We start from the raw sequence: 22,699 nt of genomic DNA on the forward strand, positions 1-22,699 counted from the left end.
TCTCTCCCTGATTCTGATGTCTTAGATGATCGTTTCTTTTGTCTATCACACTCTCCTCAGCATGTTCATCCTGCACTTACACCCTCTTCATCTGTTCCATCCCACAATCAACTTCCTCCATATGCAATACTTTATCCTCCTCACATACTCACACAGGAGTCACATATGCCACTAGTAGTACAGAGTCCTCAGAAAATCCCAAAAATATTTTGCCTCTCTGCAAGGTAGCAAATGGAGATTTGGGAACAACTCAAGTTCATGTTTCTTTTCCAATGTCTGATCTTTCACAAATTCAATCTAAGTTGAGTTCATTTAGCCAGGATCCCTCTAAGTTCATTCAAAAATTTCAGGCTTTAACTATTGCCTTTGATTTAACCTGGCAAGATATATTCGTGTTATTAACTAGTTGTTCCCGTGAAGAAAAATCATGTATATAAAATTTTTTGCAATCTATCCATCTGACAAAGGTCTAATATCCAAAATCTACAAGGAACTTAAACAAATTTACAAGAAAAAAAACAAACAACCCTGTCAAAAAGTGGGCAAAGGGTATGAACAGACACTTCTCAAAAGAAGACATTTATGAGGCCCACAAACATATGAAAAAAAGCTAATTATCACTGGTCATTAAAGAAATGCAAATCAAAACCACAATGAGATATCATCTTACGCCAGTTAGAATGGTGATCATTAAAAAGTCTGGAAACAACAGATGCTGGCAAGGATGCAGAGAAATAGAAATGCTTTTACACTGTTGGTGGGAGTGTAAATTAGTTCATCCATTGTGGAAGACAATGTGGCAATTCCTCAAGGATCTAGAACCAGAAATACCACTTGACCCAGCAATCCGATTACTAGGTATATACCCAAAGGATTATAAATTATTTCGCTATAAAGACACATGCACACGTATGTTTATTGCATCACTATTTACAACAGCAAAGACTTGGAGCCAACCCAAATGCCCATCAATGATAGACTGGATAAAGAAAATGTGGCACATATACCCCATGGAATAATATGCAGCCATAAAAAGGAATGAGTTCATGTCCTTTGCAGGGACATGGATGAAGCTGGAAACCATCATTCTCAGCAAACTAACACAGGAACAGAAAACCAAACACTGCATGTTCTCACTCATAAGTAGGAGCTGAGCAATGAGAACACATGGACACAGGGAGGGGTACATCACACACCAGGGCCTGTTGGGGGATGGGGCAAAAGGAGAGGGAGAGCATTAGGACAAATACCTAATGCATGCAGGGCTTAAAACCTAGATGATGGGTTGATAGCTGCAGCAAACCACCATGGCACATGTATACCTCTATAAAAAACCTGCACGTTCTGCACACGTATCCCAGAACTTAAAGTAAAATAAAAAAAAATTGATAAACTTCTAAAAAAAGAAAAAGAAAAATCATGCATATGGTCTTAGCTCAAGCTTGGGCAGATGAAGCTCATGCTTGTAATCTTAATGATAATAGAGCTGGGGCAGAAGCTGTCCACGACACAGAACCCAGCTGGCAGTACCAGGATACCAATGCCAGCCCAAACAGAGGTGGGGCAGATTAGATTATATGATAATGTGCTTGTTGGAATGAATGAAAAAGGCTGTAATAAAACCTGTTAATTTTTCTAAATTATGAGAAATCACCCAGGAGCCATCTGAGAACCCTGCCCTTTTCCAAGCTAGACTGGTGGAGGCTATGAATAAATAAACAAATTTAGACACTGAAAACCCTAAGGGCCACTCCATTCTGGCCATACATTTTATAAGTCAGGCTTCCCAAGATATCAGACAAAAACTCCCAAAATTAGAGAAAGGTCCACAAACTCCCTTTCCTACATTGTTAAATACAGCCTTTAAGGTTTTCAATAACTGGGAGGAAACATCAAAAATAAAAAAGGCTCAATTGGAGGAGGAAAAATGCTGTTGTCAAGCTAATTACATGGTGGCAGCATTGGCACATTCTTTCTCCTTAGCTAACAACCCCAAGGCTTGTCCCTATAATACTAATAGTATGGAGGCCTGTCATCGCTGCAGAAATCCAGGACACTGGAGTACAGAATGTCCCAAACCTCTGGCTTACAAGCTGCTTTCAGGACCCTGTCTTCATTTCAAACAAGAGGGTCATTGGAAGAGCGATTGTCCCTCTTTCCCTCATGAGATGGGACCACCTCTTCTTTCTGTGCTGTCATAGCCACAACCTTGCCAACCTACCTGATGAGAAATTCCTGCAGAACGAGGACTAGGGCAAGGGCAAGGACAAGCACCTCTAACTGTATTCCTGAGTTATGCTCGAGCCTTTGAAAGTCATCCTCTAGATGACTGATGGGGCTGTGAGGCTATCCAGGCCCCTATCTTTTCCACTTCTATGGATGAGCCTCAGATAAATCTGATTGTGGCTGAACAAGAAATAATATTCCTCATAGATACAGGGTCCAACTTTAAACATTTATTATAACCCAATGTGCCAGTCCTCCATTTTCCTCATGGGTATTGAAGGAAAACCCCAACGAAGCTGTTTCACACTGCCACTCCCTTGTGAAATGGAAAACTCAACCTTTAACTACACCTTTTAGTCCTGCCAAGCTGCCCTGTTCCATTATTGGGTCATGACTTACTCACAAAATTACAAGCGAATTCACAGTTATAACCTCACCTTCTAGCTGTATTAACTCACACTTCACCAAAAGAGCCATTGCAGTCGATAGAACCTCACATTCTAAAACAAATGCCATTTGAGGTTTGGAATACGTCTGCTCCTGGCCGTTCAATATCAGCTGTTTCTGTAATCATTCAGCTTAAAAATCCCAATGAGTTCCTCAGAATCCCCCAAGATCCCTTGAAACCAGAAGCATGAAAATAGTTAAAGCCTGAAATGACAAAATTTTTAGCCCATGGGTTATTAAGCTCATGCAACTCACCTTGCAACACTCCTATTTGAGCTGTAAATAAACCAGATGGCTCCTGCCAACTAGTACAGGACCTTAGAATTATTAATGAAGCTGTTATTCCTATTCATCCTATTGTCCCAAACCCTTACACCCTTTGTAGACAAATTCCATTTACCACAGCTTGGTTTACTGTACTTGATCTTAAGAACACCTTTTCCTGCATTCCTGTATACCCAGATAGCCTTTTTTTTTGCCTTTGAATAGCAAAACTCAGATACTCAAATAACTCAACAGTTAACTTGGACAATTCTGTGCCAGGGATTCAGAGATAGCCCCCACCTTTTTGGACAGGCCCTAGCTAAAGACCTGTCTACCCTGCAGCCTCTCCCAGATAGCAATATACTCCAGTATGTGGATGACCTACTAATCTGTATTCCTAACAAGGCTGTTTCAGACCAAAATACAGTATTCGTAACTAAACAAACTTGCTAACTGTGGGTACAAAGAAGTTTCTTCCAATGTACAAACATCTGCACAAAGCATTCAATTTTGGGGTCTTAGTTTAACCCCCAGTACAATGAGCCTCTCTAGTTCCAGTAAAGATATTACCTTAAAATGACAACCCCTGTAACTAAACAATAGCTTTGATCCTTTTTGGGTATGTCTGGGTTTTGCAGAATATAGATTCCTTCCTTCAGAATAATAGCAAAATCTTCATATGAAGCCCTCAAGGGAGCTGAGGAACAACCTCTCTCAGGGACTAATGATATGAAGCATGCTCTAAACACTTTAAAACAGGCTTTAATCTCAGCCCAGCCTTAGCCCTAAAAGATCTAACTAAGTTTTTGCTTTTCTATGTACATGAATGAAGGGGAATTGCTTTGGGTGTCTTAGCCCAAAATCTGGGGCCCTCTAAGCGCCCCAGAACATATTTTTCAAAATTTTAGACTTGGTTTCCCAGGGATAGCCCCGTGCTTTAAAGCTTTAGCATCGGTGGCCCTCTTAGTCCAAAAAAGCCTCAAGCTATATTACTTGCCCCTCCTGGAATCTTATGGTTTTGTAGCACCACCAATAATTATTTAAACCATTTTCAAGCTTTGGCCCTGTGCCACCTTGATAATTCTCTTCATTATGGTGATTGTATTTTGGGAACAATAGCTCCCACCCAAATCACTGTCTTGAACATAACTCCAATTCAGAATTTCATTCTAGAAAAAAAGGGCCCTAGGATTTAATGTGGCCACACTTGTGGGAACTATCTCACTCTCGCCACTTGGAGGTTTTACTTACCATGAAATCACACTACAAGAACTTACTGCCTCCCTTGACATAGCCTTAGCAAAAACTGGCACAAGTATATCAGTGATAGAAAAGTCTTTAGACTCACAAGCAGGAACGGTTTTTCATAATAGACAAGCTCAAAATTACCTCCTAGCTGAACAAAGAGGAATCTGTGCTGTCATCAACAAAACTTGTTGCACCTCCATTAATGTATCTGAAAAAGTGGAAACTGATACACACACTTTTCCAAGGTAACCAAGACTGGACCAAAACCTTTGTTGAAATCACATGGCTTCTTCCATTCTTCAGACCTTTATTCCTTGTCATTCTTCTTTTAATATTTTGTCCCTGCCTTTTTAATGCTCTCATTAAGTTTATATCTTCCAGATCACAAAGATTCCACCTATAATGGCTATGCAATATCAATACCATCCCGCAACAGCAACTTCCACTTATATGGGGTCTCTTGATGGCAACTGGTCGTCCCCCATGGACGAGTTTTTCATAACCCCTCATTCCTTTCATGACAAAGAGCAGAAAAGGGAAAAACGCAACTTATCCCTACATTTTGCCTCAGCTTCTTCTTTTAGTTCAACAAGCTACTGTAGGATTTCCTACTTAGTTCAGCTAAGAGCCAGGTCCTTGTCACACGGCCAATATTAGCCTTGCAGACACTTTGAAGGGTGAGAATAATGGAATTGATTGGGCAAAAAGGAAAAAAAAAGGAAGCAGGGACTCTCCACACAGCCAAAGTCCCTGCTAGTGTGCTTCCCACCTCGCAGATTGAATTCCAGGCTCCACCCAGGAAGAGGAGGGGCCAGACTCCACCCAACTGCAAAAGGCATGAACTTCTGTGGCTCCACCCCAGTGCGCATTCCTCTCAGTGCGCAGGCTGGTTGGAGTTTCTCTGGGGACCCCTTCCCACCTGGCTGTCTCAAAAAGAAATGTTTGTAAATTATATAAAGGACTTATATAAGAATATATAAAGAACTCAACTCCATAATAAGACAAAAGAGTACAATTAAAAAGTGGCAAAAGACTTTCAAAGACACTTCTATGAAGACATATAAATGAATTATAAACATAGGAAAAGGTGCTCAAAGTTCTTAGTCATTAAGTAAATGTAAATTAAAACCACAATGAGATACCAATACACATGCACAAGAATGGCTATCATAAAAAATGAGAGCCGGGCGCCTGTAATCCCAGCACTTTGGGAGGCCGAGGCGGGTGGATCACGAGGTCAGGAGATCGAGACCATCCTGGCCAACACAGTGAAACCCCGTCTCTATTAAAAATACAAAAAAATTAGCTGAGTGTGGTGGCAGGCGCCTGTAGTCCTAGCTACCCAGGAGGCTGAGACAGAAGAATGGTGTGAACCCAGGAGGTGGAGCTTGCAGTGAGCGGAGATTGCACCACTGCACTCCAGCCTGGATGACAGAGTGATACCCTGTCTAAAAAAAAAATAAAAAAAAAAAAAGACATGTATAAATGAAGACGGGAGAAACTAGAACCTCATACATTATAGGTGTGAACATAAAACATAGCTATTTTGGAAAACAACATGGCAGTTTTTTTTTGTTTTATTTTATTTTATTATTATTATACTTAAAGTTTTAGGGTACATGTGCATAATGTGCAGGTTTGTTACACATGTATACATGTGCCATGTTGGTGTGCTGCACCCATTAACTCGTCATTTAGCATTAGGTACATCTTCTAATGCTATCCCTCGCCCCTCCCCCCTCCCCCCACCCCACAACAGTCCCCAGAGTGTGATGTTCCCCTTCCTGTGTCCATGTGTTCTCATTGTTCAGTTCCCACCTATGAGTGAGAACATGCGGTGTTTGGTTTTTTGTCCTTACGATAGTTTACTGAGAATGATGATTTCCAGTTTCATCCATGTCCCTACAAAGGACATGAACTCATCATTTTTTATGGCTGCATTCCACAATGGTTGAACTAGTTTACAGTCCCACCAACAGTGTAAAAGTGTTCCTATTTCTCCACATCCTCTCCAGCAATAGCTTACCAACCAAAAAGAGTCCAGGACCAGACGGATTCACAGCCGAATTCTACCAGAGGTACAAAGAGGAGTTGGTACCATACCTTCTGAAACTATTCCAATCAATAGAAAAAGAGGGAATGCTCCCTAACTCATTTTATGAGGCCAGCATCATCTTGATACCAAAGCCTGGCAGAGACACAATGAAAAAAGAGAATTTTAGACCAACATCCCTGATGAACATCAATGCAAAAATCCTCAATAAAATACTCCAAACCAAATCCAGCAGCACGTCCAAAAGCTTATCCACCATGATCAAGTGGGCTTCATCTCTGGGGTGCAAGGCTGGTTCAACATACGCAAATCAATAAATGTAATCCATCATGTAAACAGAACCAAAGACAAAAACCGCATGATTATCTTAATAGATGGAACCAAAAAAGTGCCCACATTGCCAAGACAATCCTAAGCAAAAAGAACAAAGCTGGAGGCATCACGCTACCTGACTTCAAACTATACTACAAGGCTACAGTAACCAAAACAGCATGGTACTGGTACCAAAACAGAAATATAGGCCAATGGAACAGAACAGAGCCCTCAGAAATAATACCACACTTCTACAACCATCTGATCTTTGACAAACCTGACAAAAACAAGAAATGGGGAAAGGATTCCCTATTTAATAAATGGTGCTGGGAAAACTGGCTAGCCACATGTAGAAAGCTGAAATGGGATCCCTTCCTTTCACCTTATAAAAAATTAATTAAAGATGGATTAAAGACTTAAATGTTAGACCTAAAACCATAAAAATCCTAGAAGAAAACCTAGGCAATACTATTCAGGACATAGGCATGGCCAACGACTTCATGACTATAACACCAAAAGCAATGGCAACAAAAGCCAAAATAGACAAATGGGATCTAATTAAACTAAAGAGCTTCTGTACAGCAAAAGAAACTATCATAAGAGTGAACAGGCAACCTACAGAATGGGAGAAAATTTTTGCAATCTACCTATCTGACAAAGGGCTAATATCCAGAATCTACAAAGAACTTAAACAAATTTACAAGAAAAAAATCAAACGACCCAATCAAAAAGTGGGCAAAGGATATGAACAGACACTGCTCAAAAGAAGACATTTATGCAGCCAAAAAACACATGAAAAAATGCTCATCATCACTGGCCATCAGAGAAATGCAAATCAAAACTACAATGAGATACCATCTCACACCAGTTAGAATGGCCATCATTAAAAAGTCAGGAAACAACAGGTGCTGGAGAGGGTGTGGAGAAATAGGAATGCTTTTTCACTGTTGGTAGGAGTGTACATTAGTTCAACCATTGTGGAAGACAGTGTGGCGATTCCTCATGGATCTAGAACTAGAAATGCCATTTGACCCAGCCATCCCATTACTGGGTATATACCCAAAGGATTATAAATCATGCTACTATAAAGACACATGCACACGTGTGTTTATTGCAGCACTATTCACAATAGCAAAGACTTGGAATCAACCCAAATGTCCATCAATGATAGACTGGATTAAGAAAATTTGGCACATATACACCATGGAATACTATGCAGCCGTAAAAAAGGATGAGATCATGTCCTTTGCAGGGACATGAATGAAGCTGGAAACCATCATTCTTAACATACTGTCGCAAGGTCAGAAAACCAAATACCACATGTTCTCACTCATAGGTGGGAACTGAACAATGAGAACACTTGTGAGAGGTGAAGCCAGTGTGGCTGCTGGGTCTGTAGGGACTTAGAGAACTGTTCTGTCTATCTAGAGGATTGTAAACACACCAATCAGTGCTCTGCGTGTAGCTAAAGGTTTGTAAACCACCAGTCAGCATCTGTAAAAATGCACCAATCAGCACTCTGTGTCTAGCTAAAGGTTTGTAAACCACCAGTCAGCACTCTGTAAAAATGCACCAATCAGCACTCTGTGTCTCGCTAAAGGTTTGCAAATGCACCAATCAGCACTCTGTAAAAACACACCAATCAGCCTTCTGTAAAATGGACCAATCAGTCCTCTGTAAAATGGACCAATCAGCAGGATGTGGGTGGGGCGAAATAAGGGAATAAAAGCTAGCCACCTGAGCCAGCAGCCACAGCCAGCAGTGGCAACCTGCTGGGGGGGTTCCCTTCCATGCTGTGGAAGCTTTGTTTTTTGCTCTTCACACTGAATCTTGCTGCTGCTCATTCTTTGGATCCACACCACCTTTATGAGCTGTAACACTCAATTCGAGGGTCTGCGGCTTCAGTCCTGAAGTCATTGAGACCATGAACCCACCTGGAGGAACAAACAACTCCGGAAGCGCCACCTTTAAGAGCTGTACCACTCACTGCGAAGGTCTGCAGCTTCACTCCTGAAGTCAGCGAAACCACAAACCCACGGGAAGGGAAGAAACTCTGGACACATCTGAACATCTGAAGGAACAAACTCTGGACACACCATCTTTAAGAGCTGTAACACTCACCATGAGGGTCTGCGGTTTCATTATTGAAGTCAGCGAGACCAAGAACCCACTGGAAGGAACCAATTCTGGAGATACTTGGACACAGGGTGGGGAATATCACACATCGGTGCCTGTTGTGGGGTTGGGGGAGAGGGGAGGGATAGCGTTAGGAGAAATACCTAATGTTAAATGACAAGTTAATGGGTGCAGCATACCAACATGTCTTGTATATGTATATAACAAACCTGCACGTTGTGCACATGTACCCTAGAACTTAAAGTATAATAAAAAAATAAAAAAATAAAGTGAAAGGTAAAACTCTAAAGCAGATGTAAGAGGTAACTTTGTGGCCTAGGGCTGGGGAAAGACTTATTCAACAAGACACCCAAAAAATACATACAATGAAGTGAAAAATTGATATATCTCAGTTCATCAAAATTATCTATAATGATGTCAGCTGTGGTGCTGATGGCGACACAGTTGCTGCGGGGATCGGGTTCTTGGGGCTGCCCGCGGCTGAGGTGAGCCACAGGTGAGCCAGGCCTTGGCCTGGGACTGGGGCAGCTGGAGTCTTTTCCCAGAGGCGATGGGGGCACTTCCCAGCTTCGTGTCTCCACCCCTGGCTCACAGTCCCATTTGTCTCTCCTCTCCTCCTCAGCTACTGGGTACTATCCTGCCCTCACCTCTCCAGCAGAGGCCATGTCTCATCTCTCTGCCTCTGCCCCACTCTCCTTTGGCATGTTTCCCTTGTGTCCACAATTTGTGGGTTCTTGGTCTTGCTGACTTCAAGAATGAAGCCGGGGACCCTCACGGTGAGTGCTACAGTTCTTAAAGATGGTGTGTCTGGAGTTTGTTCCTTCAGATGTTCAGATGTGTCCAGAGTTTCTTCCTTTTGGTGGGTTCGTGGTCTCGCTGACTTCAGGAGTGAAGCTGCAGACCCTCCTGTTGAGTGTTACAGCTCTTAAAAGCGCGCATCTGGAATTGTTCATTCCTTGCAGTGGGTTCGTGGTCTCACTGGCTTCAGGAGTGAAGCTGCAGACCTTTATGGTGAGTGTTACAGCTCATAAAGGTGGTGCAGACCCAAAGAATGAGCAGCAGCAAGATTTATTGTGAAGAGCAAAAGAACCAAGCTTCCATAGCATGGAAGGGGACCTGAGTGGGTTGCCACTGCTGGCTGGATGGCCTGCTTTTATTCCTTTATCTGGCCTCACCCAAATCCTACTGATTGGTACATTTTACAGAGAGCTGATTGGTCCGTTTTGACAGGGTGCTGACTGGTGCATTTACAAACCTCTAGTTAGACACAGAGTGCTGACTGGTGCATTTACAATCCTTTAGCTAGACACAAAAGTTCTCCAAGTCCCCACCGGACCCAGAAGCCCAGCTGGTTTCACTTTTCAATGGCTCCAGCCACCGCCTCTCCCTGCACACCTCCCCGCCAGCAGAGGGAGCCCGTTCCAGCCTCGGCCAGCCCCAGAGAGGGGCCCCCACAGCGCAGCGGCGGGCTGAAGGGCTCCTCAAGCACGGCCAGACCGGAGGCCGAGAGCGAGCGAGGGCTGGTAGCAGATTGTCACCTCTCACCCTCAGAAGGCTGAGCTGGTGGGGGCTGAGTTCTGTTAGGTGTGACAGCAACGTCTAGGCCAAGCTTGTCCAACCTGCGGCCCACCAGCTGCATACCAATCTGGACGGCTTTGAATACAGCCCAACACAAATTCGTAAACTTTCTTAAAACATCATGCGTTTTTTTTTTTTTTTTTTTTTTTTTAGCTCATCAGCTATCATTAACGTCAGTGTATTTTACATGTGGCCCAAGGCAATTCTTCCATTGTGGCCCGGGGAAACCAAACCAAAAGCTTGGACGCTCCTGGTCTAGGCTCTGGATTGCTGAACTCGTGTCCTCTCGGCTGTTGATTCCTGACATTTAAGGACTTTTTCTGTCCCCTCTGCTCTTCCTGCCCGAGCGGCAATGTCTGCCTTTCCCCACAAGGGTGCGTTCATTCAGGCAACAGGTATGTATTACCCTTCACCACATAATGAGCACTATTTCAGGGGTATGGAGGTGACCAGAGAGAGTTGCTGCCCACAGGAAATGGAGACAGACAATAGTGTGAACAAAATATTGACAATCATGAAAATGGTTTGAAGTAAAGAAGCAGCGTTTAGTGGCAGAAAATAGCAGGAAAGCCTAGACAGATTGAGTGATAGCCCCTCATCAAGGTGACATTTAAGCCAAGAGATGAAGAATGAAAGAAGGGGAGGCCACATGAAAAAGGCAAGCCCTGGAATAGTGAGAACAGAAGCTTTGGAGGTGGTGAGCCCGGTGTGTTCTGGGAATTGATGGAAGAGTCGGAGTGACTGGGACCTGTAGGGGTGGGAGGTTCAGGAAATGAGTGTGGAGAAAGAGACACAAGGCCTTCAAACCAGATTAATAAGGGGTGTGGCTTCCACCTAGACTTCAGTGACACTGCTAAAGGGCAGAGCTGTTCTAAGTGTTTTATGTGTATGAACTGTACTTGAGTGAGTTTTGGTTGTAAGCCCTATTTTACAGAGATGGCAATTAATTAATTAAGACCCAAAGTACTGAATCAGCTTGCCTCAGTGTCCCTTGGCTGAGCCAGGATCACTCCTCTATGTTGTCTTTCAAGATATGTAGAAAGAAATCCTTTAGAAAGGCAAATGTCCATTTCTAACGCAGACAAAACATAACTAACTGCACTAAGTGGTCATCGTAGGCTCAGCTGTCTCAATTTTGTGGTACTCGGTCAGTTTCTCTGTTTTAGATTTGGATTCCCTGCATACAGACACTTTAGAAGTGGTGGCACCTCTCCCAACATCCCTGCCCCCCACTTCTGTCTTACCTGGAGTACCTAAGCTTGTTTTTGCTACAGTCAATGGACAGGCAAAGTTTGAAACCAAAGTTACTATGTTGGATAATGGGCTTTGTGTGGCATCTTAAAATAAGTTTGGAAGCTTTTATATGGCAGGAAGTAAATACTGTTGCTAATATTGTGGGTGGTCTCCTTGTTTTAACATGTACATGCTTTAGCTGACTCTCAGTTGTAATTAACGTGTCAATTATGAATTGTACTCTGAGTGGATTTATGCTAGAAAATCCAAAAACTTAGTAACCAAAATATCAACAGTGGTCATTTTTGGTGGTGGCATTTAGGGTGGGTTCCCTCCTCCCCCAACTTTTAAAAATCCTTTCTGTAATTCTAAAAGTTTTCTACCACAAACATGAAGTGTATGGCTTCATAAATGTTGACCTACGTATATACCTGTGAAGCCACCATTACAGTGAAGATAATGATTATATCCATTACCCTCATATAATTAAATCTGGTTATTAAGTCATTGACGATTTTAAAAGGTATCTCTTGACTAAATCTTATTTTGAACATCTGATTTAACCTGCGAATTTTCTTTATATTACTAGTTCTTATTAATTCAGGATCAAGATACAAAGCAAAATATCATGGTGAAATTGCACACTCTTTGGAAAGTTGGTGTTTTCAGTCAGTTGTCTAATTTGTAGTTTTTGAGACAATACTATAGAAAGATGTTTCAAGTTTTTCTTTTTTAGAATGGTTATTTTAATACATTATTAAGTTGCTAAGTTAATGCTAATAAAATACCTTTAAGTTTTAAAAAAAGCATAGAAAGAGTTGGCAAATACATGACAGACACACTGGGAGAAAATATTTGTGGCATTTTAAAACCAACACAGGGCCAGGTGCGATGGCTCACGCCTGTAATCTCAGCACTTTGGGAGGGGGAGGCAAGAGGATCACTTGGGCCCAGGAGTTCAAGACCAGCTGAGCACCATAGTGGGACCTCATTTCTACAAAAAAAAATTAAAATTAGCTGGACATAGTGATGTGCACCTATAGTCCCAGCTACTTGGGAGGCTGAGGTAGGAGGATCACTTGAGCCTGAGAGTTTGAGGCTGCAGTGAGCCGTGATTGCACCACTGTACTCCAGCCTGGGTAACACAGTGAGGCTGGCCTGTCTCATAAATAAATACATACATACATAGACAAACAAAACCAACAAGGAATTTGCATTAGAATATACAAAGAATTCAAAATCAACAGGGCCAGAAAACTAATAGAAAAATGGCAAAGGATATAAATAAGCAGTTCACACCCAAATGACCAATATGTAGAGATAATATCAATCTCACTAATAATCAGAGATACACAAATTAAACCAATGAGCCACCACCTGACATCAGTATGGCAAAACTTTTTATAAAGGCATATCATTCCAAACTGGAGGTGGAAATAAGGAAACAGGAGGGCTTAGCCTACTGGAAGGAGTATAAACTGTGCTTGTGAAACTCATTTATGTCTGTCTTATGATTCTACTTCTGGATAATGATCCCAAAGAAATTCTCACACAGTTCCATAAGAGGACATATTCAAGAATACTCACCATGCCATTTCTCTACCAGGGAGTTGGAGACACTGTCCACTCCACCTTCTAGTGTGTATTTCTCTATTACACAGGCTGGCAAGTTAAAAACTACATTTTCCAGACACCTCTGCAGCTAAGGTTCAGCAAATCATAAGCACTCTTGTGAGAAAGGGAAGGCAGAAGTAAAGTGATCTGCCACTTCTCCCTTTCTGCTGGCAAGCATTGTTGTGGACCGGTTTGATTTTACTGTACTAGTGTTAGCAAACGTTACAATGACAAGGTACTGACAGATGTCAATAGGCAGAATGCTGGACATCCGTTTTGCTGGGGTGGATGGTAGAGGTATAGTGTGTTTCTGAAACAGCAGCTGCCTCCTGATCAGGGCAGTCTCAGGATAATAGTCAAGGCAGCTACTGCTATTAGAAGAGAGAATTGCTCCCTCAGTGACTTTGAGTCTTTCCTAGATTATTTCCTTCAGCATTCTCTATGATTCTGTAATGCATCCCTTTCTATTTAAAGTTAATTTTCTTTGCATTTAAACTACAGTTTGACTGATTCCACCAGAATGCAAGAAATTTGTTAATATTCTCTTTTCTACAGTTTGCAAAGTTCACTTGCCGTTAAACTTCCATCTCAATTGTTCATTCTATCAGGCAAATCTAGTCTCTCTGTATCTCACAGTATTTTGCATTTGTATTGTAATTACTTGCTTACCTATCTGTCTTTCTCCATTAGAACATGAACTCTTTGAGGCCAGAGATGGAATCTTATTCATTTTTGTAATCCTGGCTTTTAGCATTACAGCCATCTTCCCTCCCAACTAAGGGCCTTTGCATATGCTATACCACCTTCCTGGGAAAACCTCCTACTTCTTTTCATCTAATTAACTCTTAGTCATGTTTCTTATTCAACTGGATCATCTTGAGATTGAACTATACTGCTCAGTATAGTAGTCAGTAGTCACTAACCATATGTGGCTATTTCCTTTTTTTATTTTATAATTTTATTTAAATTAATTTTAAATTAAATTTAAAATTTAAAATCATTCAAATTGACCAAGGGATTAAAAATAAAAATAAGTAAATAAAAATCAATCATCAGTCACACTACCCACATTTTACATAAATGAACAAAAATTGACCAAGAGATTAAAAATAAAAATAAGTAAATAAAAATCAATCATCAGTCACACTACCCACATTTTACATAAATGAACATGTGGCTACCATATTGGACAGCACAGAATACAGAACATTTCTGTCATCACAGAAAGTTCTGTTGGACAGCACTGATCTAAGTACATTAGAGCTCTGTATTCTACACTCCTGCAATATCTTGTGCTGTGCTTACATAGCACTTATCAAACTAAATTATGAATTAATAATATCTGTCTTCTCCTTTAAATCTTAGGCCGCATATAGACAGAAACCATGTCTGTTTTGTTTGCCATTGTATGCCAGTGCCTAAGACAGTACATGACAAACAATAAACACTAAATAGATATTTGTCAAATGACAAATGAATGAATGAAATTATCTTCTAATAGATACAAACATTCTATTGCTTGCAATTTTGGGTCCAGACTAGAACTATGATTAGTGGGTTTTTATGTAGGGACAAATACTTTTTCAAGTTTCAGACCACTTTATGACCCCTTTTTTTGCTGAGCATTTTATTTCCTTTCCTGAAAACAAGAGGACAACAGTATTTAGCTAGTGAAGATTTGGAAACCTAATACTTTGGTAATACTAAAAGGTTGATGTTCAAAATATCCAAATGTGAAACACATGATTAAAAAAATATTTTGTATTGTTCTACCTAGTCCTGATCACTGTAAACATCTGGGTATCAGTCATAACCAAAAAGATATACTTGCAATGAGTGAGAAATACTTCATTTATTTAGACTTATGATCATTACATTTTTGTTTTACATTTTAAGGTAGAAGAGAGGTTTAAAAGTGCAATTTTATTCTTTTATAAATTATGCAATAACATACTTTAAAAAGAATAAACAATAGAAAAGAATAATTAAAATAACTCTTAAATGGATAAAAGTGGAATCAAAATAATCAATTAAAATTGCAGTTATCATGGCTAGTGATGGATTACATGTAGTTTGTTATCTCAGAAATATTGGCACTTGGAAATCTTAATAGAGCTTTGAAAAATTAGCAGCATGTATTGTTGCCCTACACTGTCTAGAGCAGAACTCTCACCATATCTGTTTTCATTTTCATTGGGATTTAGCTTTAGTTAATACATCCACATCAGCTTTGTCTGCCTCTCCAAGACTTTTTTCATGGCTTTCAACCAAGACATTGTCTTCCTTTTTTCGGGGCCTCTGGGAACCAGCATCTCTGGGAGCTAGAGGAGCTCCAAGGGCAACAAAATTGTGCACATCCTGCAGCTTCTTACGCAGCCATTCTACTCTCTCCATCGAGTTCAGATGTTTTCCCAGGTTATGCATAAGCTGTATTTCACTCACAGATCTCTTCCTGGGAAGAAGAGAAACAGAGAGGGCCGCTTCCCATTAGCTCCCCACTTCGAAATGATAAAGTCAACATTAAAAATCCAATTCCAAGGCAAAACAGTACTTACTTAACAGATTTCCCATCCGATTTTGTAAGAAAACAAATTGCCAACATGACAATCATTACTTTAGCCATGTCTTTTGCAGGTATCATCTTCACTAAAAGGACAAGCAAAATGGAGGTTTTTAAAATATTTTTAATATTCCAAACTATAGTACACAGAATGCAATACTAACTAATTGGGTTGGTTTTCACGAGAAGCTTTTGGAATCAACCTCTTTATTGTATGGATACATTAATATACGTTATATATACACACATAATTTAACTTAGAAATTAGCTTTATGCTCCTAACTATCTTTTGGAGATTTCTTGTGCAAGTTTTATTTATTTATTTATTTATTTTTTTAGCATGCAATTTTTTATTGTTTTCTAAATCTATTTGTACATTTAATATGCTAGTATTAATTTCACAAACAGTATAAAGAATGTACTCCAATGATATTATGCAGCAACTACTCACCTGAAAAAGAAAACATTGTCTCTGAAATAATTCCTAATTATACGATTTTGCAAACTAATAAACACTATAAATATTAAAATGTTAAGACTTCAGTGTATGTCAATAACATCCTGCCTTTTTAAAACTGCTTAAAACATTTGTTAAAGATCATGCAAAATAAGCACTGTATTAAAATGCTAGATTACACTCAAACATCAAGGCAATGAAACACAAAAGAGCAACTATTTAGCACAATGACTGGCCAAATAAATAATTTAATCAGCATATTAATAAAAATCCACTGAGTGATAAACATCGAAAATGTAACACTGAATCTAGATAATCGTGCATCTGCGATCTCACCGTCTACCGTCCTAACTGTGACTTGGGGTCAACTGCCAGAATTCATTCTACATAAATCAGTTATGTTAAAATGTTAACAACATTTCACTGCATGATGACAGAGTACATTTCTAGTCCACACAGTACTTAAATGTGATCATTCTCTTAACTTGGCTAATAATTAATGGAAAGTACAGTTTTACAGTCACACCACTTATATATATATACATATGTTTTACCCTTGCTTTGTTACATGTTTTTAAATTTTTTTAAAAAAAGTATTTCCTTTCTTATGATCCTCCCCCAGAATTAACATGCTGACTTAGGAACAGACGAAGTAGTTAAAGTCTATCCTAGTATAGAGAGCAATGATTTAGTTTTACCTAATTAAGTATTTCCTTGTCATTTATCAATTGTCACTGACCTTTTGATGTAATTATTTCCTCATTCACTCATCTACAAATATTTATTAGTACCTATTGTTACCCATGTCTCCCTGATTTTCCAGAAAAAGAATTCGTGTTTTTTTTCTTTCTTCTCATTGCTAAGCTCACTTAGAAAAAATTGGGCACCATTTAAAAGAGTTGGAGAACAGACCAGGGTGGCTTCTTGGGCACAACTGCATGGTGCTGGAAGCCAGGCCTGGGATTTGGAGAGAAGAGTCTCCAACAGATAAACCCACGGAGGTCACCAGCCCTCCCTGCATCTACTCTCCTAACAGCTCAGGACAGCCCTGTTACACTACTACTAGCCCTGGTGACTCGCTTTCTTAGCAATTTTTAAAGCCCTTTTCCTTATGTACTTCCTACTTAAAATTCAAAACCTCTGTGATAAGCAATGCCCCTGTCATACAGAACACTGGATCTCAGTTTACTGAGCCTCTCCCTGTAGTGTCACAGGCTATGCACTCACCTAGATGAGCCCCTAAGAGCAGGGTTTGCTTATGCTTCATCTAATGCGACATCGTCCCTCAAATATGTGGTCACCAAATATTCTGCAAAAAGGGTCTCTAGCTTTTTACTTTTCTTTTTGGCAAATTAAGCCCTTTAAAATACTTCTGACCTATCTTTATACTCAGATCTCATCTCGTCTCAACAAGTTTTATGGGGTAGTGCACCAATGAAAGGTACAGTGGTATTAGTGAGTTCTGAAGCTTCTAATTTCAAAGACAATAGAGGCTGGCTGGTGAGCCATGCTTCTCATGCTCCCTTCTGTCACACTGCGGAAATCTTAAGCCACAAGAGGAATGAAAGAGCCTATTTTTGAGAATTGCCCCCCACACTGCATTTTATGTTGATTGTACCTAAATGTTTATAACTTGCTTGAAAATGGCTAATTTTCTTAATAGTGTAAATTGTTAACACTATTTACTTAGCAAATCCTTTTCTTAAGTAAACTTCATTTCAGGCATTGTAATAATAACCATAAATACCAAACTAATAGGTGCTAATTTAGAGATTTTCACTAAATTAATTCACATTTCTCCTAGCATTAAAAATAATGTGTCAAAGCATTTAAAAATCATCTGATTAATTACTTGTGATATGGATTTCAAGCTTTATCTCTAAATGGAATGCTTGTTTGTAGCTTATTTCTTCAACTTACTAACAATTATCTTTTAATATAACTTTTGTCTCTTTCCTCATTTCACATCAATATAGGATATTCTTGCCTTAATCTGCATTTCAGTACTTGCAAAGGCTGTTATTATAGAAGTGCTTTTCCTTAGTGCTCAGTGTACTACCTTTTAACATAAACATAGAGTAGTTATGTACTACTATTTTACAGGTAAACTGCATCATTTAGAAGTAGCATAGGAAATATAATCTGCTACATTTTTGTTTACAATATAAAGCTATTGATGAAGCAACATGAAAATTTTCTTTTTTTGTTTATGTTAGAAACAAGCACTGCAGCTTGAGGACAGGAGCACTGGAGTCTAATCTTAGCTTTGTTATATTCATCTAGTGACCTCAGACATCTCTGCTTTGCTTCCTTGTCTTCATAGGGTTATGGGCTTCTTATAAGAATATCATGAAAAAAAGCTGAAAAATTGTTGCAAAACACCCTTAAAACTCATGTAATACAATTTCATGAAATTAAGGAAATACAGTTTTCAGAATACAGCTGTAATTTATGTAAAGGAAATAAATATTTACTAGTCAAACTGGGCTTATCCAACTTTAGTATACAGATTGGGCTCTTTATGAGCCATAAAATAAATAATCTAAATAAGAATACTCTGCAGGAAAAATAGAATATTAGCTCCACTTAATAAATTTATAGTGATTATTTAAATCAGAACTATTCATTCACCATCAGCCTGTTTTATTTCAAAATTTTGATACCAATACTACTATATTAAAGCATAGCATGCCAAATTTTAATGATTTTTTGCTGTAATTTCAGATGAGGTTTTAAAAGGCAAGGTATCTCAGAAGACTTTAATCAAAAAGTATTTTGTGATTTGAGAGTATTTTAGTAGCATTAATTTATTTTGTATGTGACATTTTATATTAAACATAACTCAAACCTCTTAGCATTTTACCTTGAAGAAACAACATGGTATTTGTAGAAATGGTACACATTAAATAATAACTTGATTATCAAAATCTCATGAGATTCAGAAGTGAATTTTTAAGATTACTTACCATACGATGTCTTAGAACAAGATCTTCGTTCAGGTATATTAGTAGCTGATGTTGAGTAAACTAAAGACAACTGATGAATTGGACTGCAGACCCTTAAATGTGACTTTTATATATAGGTCTTCTGCTTACCAAGAGAGGCTCTTTTATTGTTACAGATGATGTCACTCCCAATTCTCTGGATCTCAACTATAGGTTCAAAGCAGCACATACACACACCCACTGGGCGATGCACACTCTTCTTAAGTTTCAGATAATTGGATACTAAAAGGAAAAACAGCATTTGGCTTGAAAAGAGGCTTATGCAAAGACTTTTAACAAATACAGAATTATACCATCTAGAAAAATTCTACATGGATTAATGAATCTGAATTTATACTGTAAAAAGACTGATTTCAAAGGTTTATGATAAAGTCATTATCTTACTTGAAAATAAAATCCAAAAATAAGTATATTTGTTATAACCATACTGTTGATACAGTTTTATGGTAATAAATCATAAATGTTAGGCTTACTTTACAAGCCATTTTCAACCAATCCATATCACTTCTGGTCATCTTTCAAAAAAACAGATATAGCCCTTTTCTTAAAGGAAGTGTTAAAAATAATTTGAGAAAATGCTCTTAGTACATAATTACTTTAAAAGCTTCAAAAATGAAATTATTTTAAAATTTATTTAACATATTTTATTTGTGAATCTTAATCTGTAATAATAACATTTGATAAGCACTAACTGCATGCTAACTACATATATTATCCCACTAGATCTTCACAGCAGTCCTTTAAAGTTAGTACTTAAAGTACTAAAGTAGGTGCTTATCCCCATTTTTACATGAGGAAACTTAGGCTTGGAAAGCAGAAAAGATGGAATTCAACAAAGGTCTTTATGACACCAGATTCTTACTACCTCAGTTTCTGCCTAGAAATATAGCCCTTCTTTGAATTCCAGTCTTCTTGACTTTAATTTGCAAAGTCATCTGAAATCACAGCAAAAGCTCTTTGCAATATTTTCTCCCAGGGGTTAGGACTTTATTCTCATGTTCCCTAAGGGATGATGAGAGCCTGCTCCAAAACCTAATGGAGGCGTGATGCTGCCACATGTCTGACTTCAAATATTGCTCCAGCAATATTTGCCTGGTCTACCTATCAAAACACCTTGAATGTCTTTGATATATCTAGGACTCCTTTAGACAGCTTTGCCTTCCCACCAAAGATCCGGTTCCAGAGTGAGTTCAGTTCTCTCAGCTCTGGTCCCATCCTGGCTTCATGTCATCGTTTTTCCTACTAGCCATTGTCAAGGTCTGACTCTAGCTTAGGTAAGAGCCAGTACAAATTTGAATATTAACCATATGGACTTTATAATGAGAGATATATACTAGTCCTGCCGTAGGAAATTCTCCACTCTGGGTAAACCTCACTTAGAATGTTGCTCCAGGCTCCATTTTAGAAGTAGTAGAAACAAATGGGAACATATACTGAGGATATCAATCCGTTTGGTGAAAATGTTGAAAACTATAACATGAGAAGTAGTTGAATGAAACTAGAAAAGTCTGAGGAAAAAAAGACGGAATGACTTTATAGCTGTGTTTAATTATTTATAGGGTTACCATAAGGAAGAAGGAGTATTCTCTGTGGTTTAAGAAGGAAGGGCTGGGTTCATTGGGCTTAACTTGGACATTATAATTGTCGAAATAAGGAATCAAGTACCTTCTCAAATAGTGATTTCTCCATCACTGAGAATATTCAAATAGAAGGTAAATGAGCATTTATCAGGCATAGTATAGAAACTCATACATAGAAGAAGGTTGAACTAGATAACCAAGAGGTCTCTTTTAACTGTAAAAATCTGTTGTCTTGATCTTTTTAAAGACCTGATGCAAACTCTACATGTGATGTTTGTGTGTCATTTTTCTGTTATACTCTGTTGAGAAGAAGAATTGGAAATACAAATGGTTTTCCTTTTTTCTTTGAGATAGGATCTCACTCTATCACTCAGACTGGAGTGGTGCAGTGGTATGGACATGGCAGCCTCAACTTTCTGGGCTCAAGCAATCCTTCCACCTCAGCCTTCTGAGTAGTTTGGGGTATAGGCACACAGCACCACAACCAGCTAATTTTTAAATTTTTTGTAGAGGCAGGGTCTAGCTAAGTTGCCCAGGCTGTCCTTGGCTCAAGCAGTCCTCCCACCTCTCACTCCCAAAGTGCTGGGATTACAGGCATGAGCCACCACACCCAGCCACAAATGGATTTTTATTTTTTAACTGTTAAGTTCAGGGGTACATGTACAGGCCTGTTATATAGGTAAATTCATGTTTTGGAGGTTTATTGTACTAACTATATCATGATCCAGGTATTAAGCCTAGTGCCTACTAGTTATTTTTCCTGATCCTCCGCCTCTTTCCACTCTCCATCCTTCAGTAAGCCCCAGTGTCTTTGGTTCCCTTCTTTGTGTCCATGTGTTCTCATCTTTTAGCTCCCAATTATAAGTGAGACCATGAGATATTTGGTTTTCTGTTCCTATGTTAGTTTGCTAAGGATAGTGGCCTCTAGCTCCATCTTCTTCTTTTTTATGACTGCCTAGTATTCCATGGTGTATAGGCACCACATATTCTTTATCCAGTCTACCACTGTTGGGCATTTAGGTTGATTGCATGTCTTTGCTATTGTGAATAGTGCTATAATGAACATACGCATGCATCTGTCTTTATTATAGAATGATTTATATTCCTTTGAGTATATACCCAGTAATGGGATTGCTGGATCAAATTGTAGTTTTGTTTTTAGTCTTTGAGGAATTGCCACACTGTTTTCCACAATTGTTGAACTAATTTACACTCCCACTAACAGTGTATAAATGTTCCTTTTTCTCCACAACCTCACCCACACCTGTTATTTTTTGGCTTTTTAATAACAGCCATTCTGACTGGTGTGAGATGGTATCTCATTATGGTTTTGATTTGCATTTCTCTGATGATCAGTGATGTTGAGCTTTTTTCCATATGCTTGTTGGCCACATGTATGTCTTATTTTGAAAAATGTCTGTTCATGTCCTTTACCCACTTTTTAATGGGGTTGTTTGTTTCTTGTAAATTTGTTTAATTTATAGATGCTGGATATTAGGCCTTTGTCAGATGCATAGTTTGCAAAAATTTTCTCCCATTCTGTAGGTTGTCTGTTTACTCTGTTGATAGTTTCTTTTGCTGTGCAGAAGCTCTTTAGTTTAATTATATCTCAATTGTTAATTTTTGCTTTTGTTGCCATTGCTTTTGGCATCTTCGTCATGAAATCTTTGCTCATTCCTATGTCTATAATGGTATTGCCAATGTTGACTTCCAGGGTTTTTATAGTTTCGGATCTTTAATCCATCTTGAGTTAATTTTTGTATATAGTGTAAGGAAGGGGTCCAGTTTCAATCTTCTGCATACACAAACGATTTTATAAACACATTTTTGCATTGTTACTATAAAGCCATGCTTAATATTCTGATTTGGAGATTTTTCCCACTTTGGGTAAGTTTGATGTAATTGACAGCCTTCTAGGAGTGATGCAATTATCACTTTCTTGTTCTTCTTCTTCTTACACTTATTTATAAAATAAATTGTCATACC

General features: G+C 38.9%; 1 protein-coding gene across 2 annotated transcripts; it reads right to left on the bottom strand.

Annotated features, from left to right (window-relative positions):
* Positions 1-14,935: 14,935 nt before the first annotated feature.
* On the bottom strand, positions 14,936-19,351 carry PTH (parathyroid hormone). Of its 2 annotated transcripts, none has more exons than XM_004090668.3 (3): positions 19,224-19,351; positions 15,667-15,757; positions 14,936-15,563 (listed from the first exon to the last, which is right to left on the bottom strand). In XM_004090668.3, exons 1-3 carry the CDS (start codon positions 19,300-19,302, stop codon positions 15,302-15,304), a joined length of 432 nt encoding a protein of 143 aa, XP_004090716.1. In that variant the 5' UTR covers positions 19,303-19,351; the 3' UTR covers positions 14,936-15,301. The 2 variants fall into 2 exon arrangements, with proteins under 2 accessions (XP_004090716.1, XP_003255015.1); XM_003254967.4 differs by lacking the exon at positions 19,224-19,351 and adding an exon at positions 19,095-19,181 and having other exon boundaries at positions 14,945-15,563.
* Positions 19,352-22,699: the final 3,348 nt, after the last annotated feature.

This window comes from Nomascus leucogenys, chromosome 15 (genome assembly GCF_006542625.1).
Source record: "Nomascus leucogenys isolate Asia chromosome 15, Asia_NLE_v1, whole genome shotgun sequence".
In the NCBI taxonomy this organism is placed as follows: domain Eukaryota; kingdom Metazoa; phylum Chordata; class Mammalia; order Primates; family Hylobatidae; genus Nomascus; species Nomascus leucogenys.

Coding starts and splice junctions, on each gene's coding strand:
- PTH (XM_004090668.3), bottom strand. CDS start 19,302: ATGTGCTGCTTTGAACCTATAGTTGAGATCCAGAGAATTGGGAGTGAC. Junction 15,758..19,223: donor CAATAAAAGAGCCTCTCTTG/GTAAGCAGAAGA, acceptor TTGTCCTTTTAG/TGAAGATGATACCTGCAAAA. Junction 15,564..15,666: donor TCGGATGGGAAATCTGTTAA/GTAAGTACTGTT, acceptor TCTTCTTCCCAG/GAAGAGATCTGTGAGTGAAA.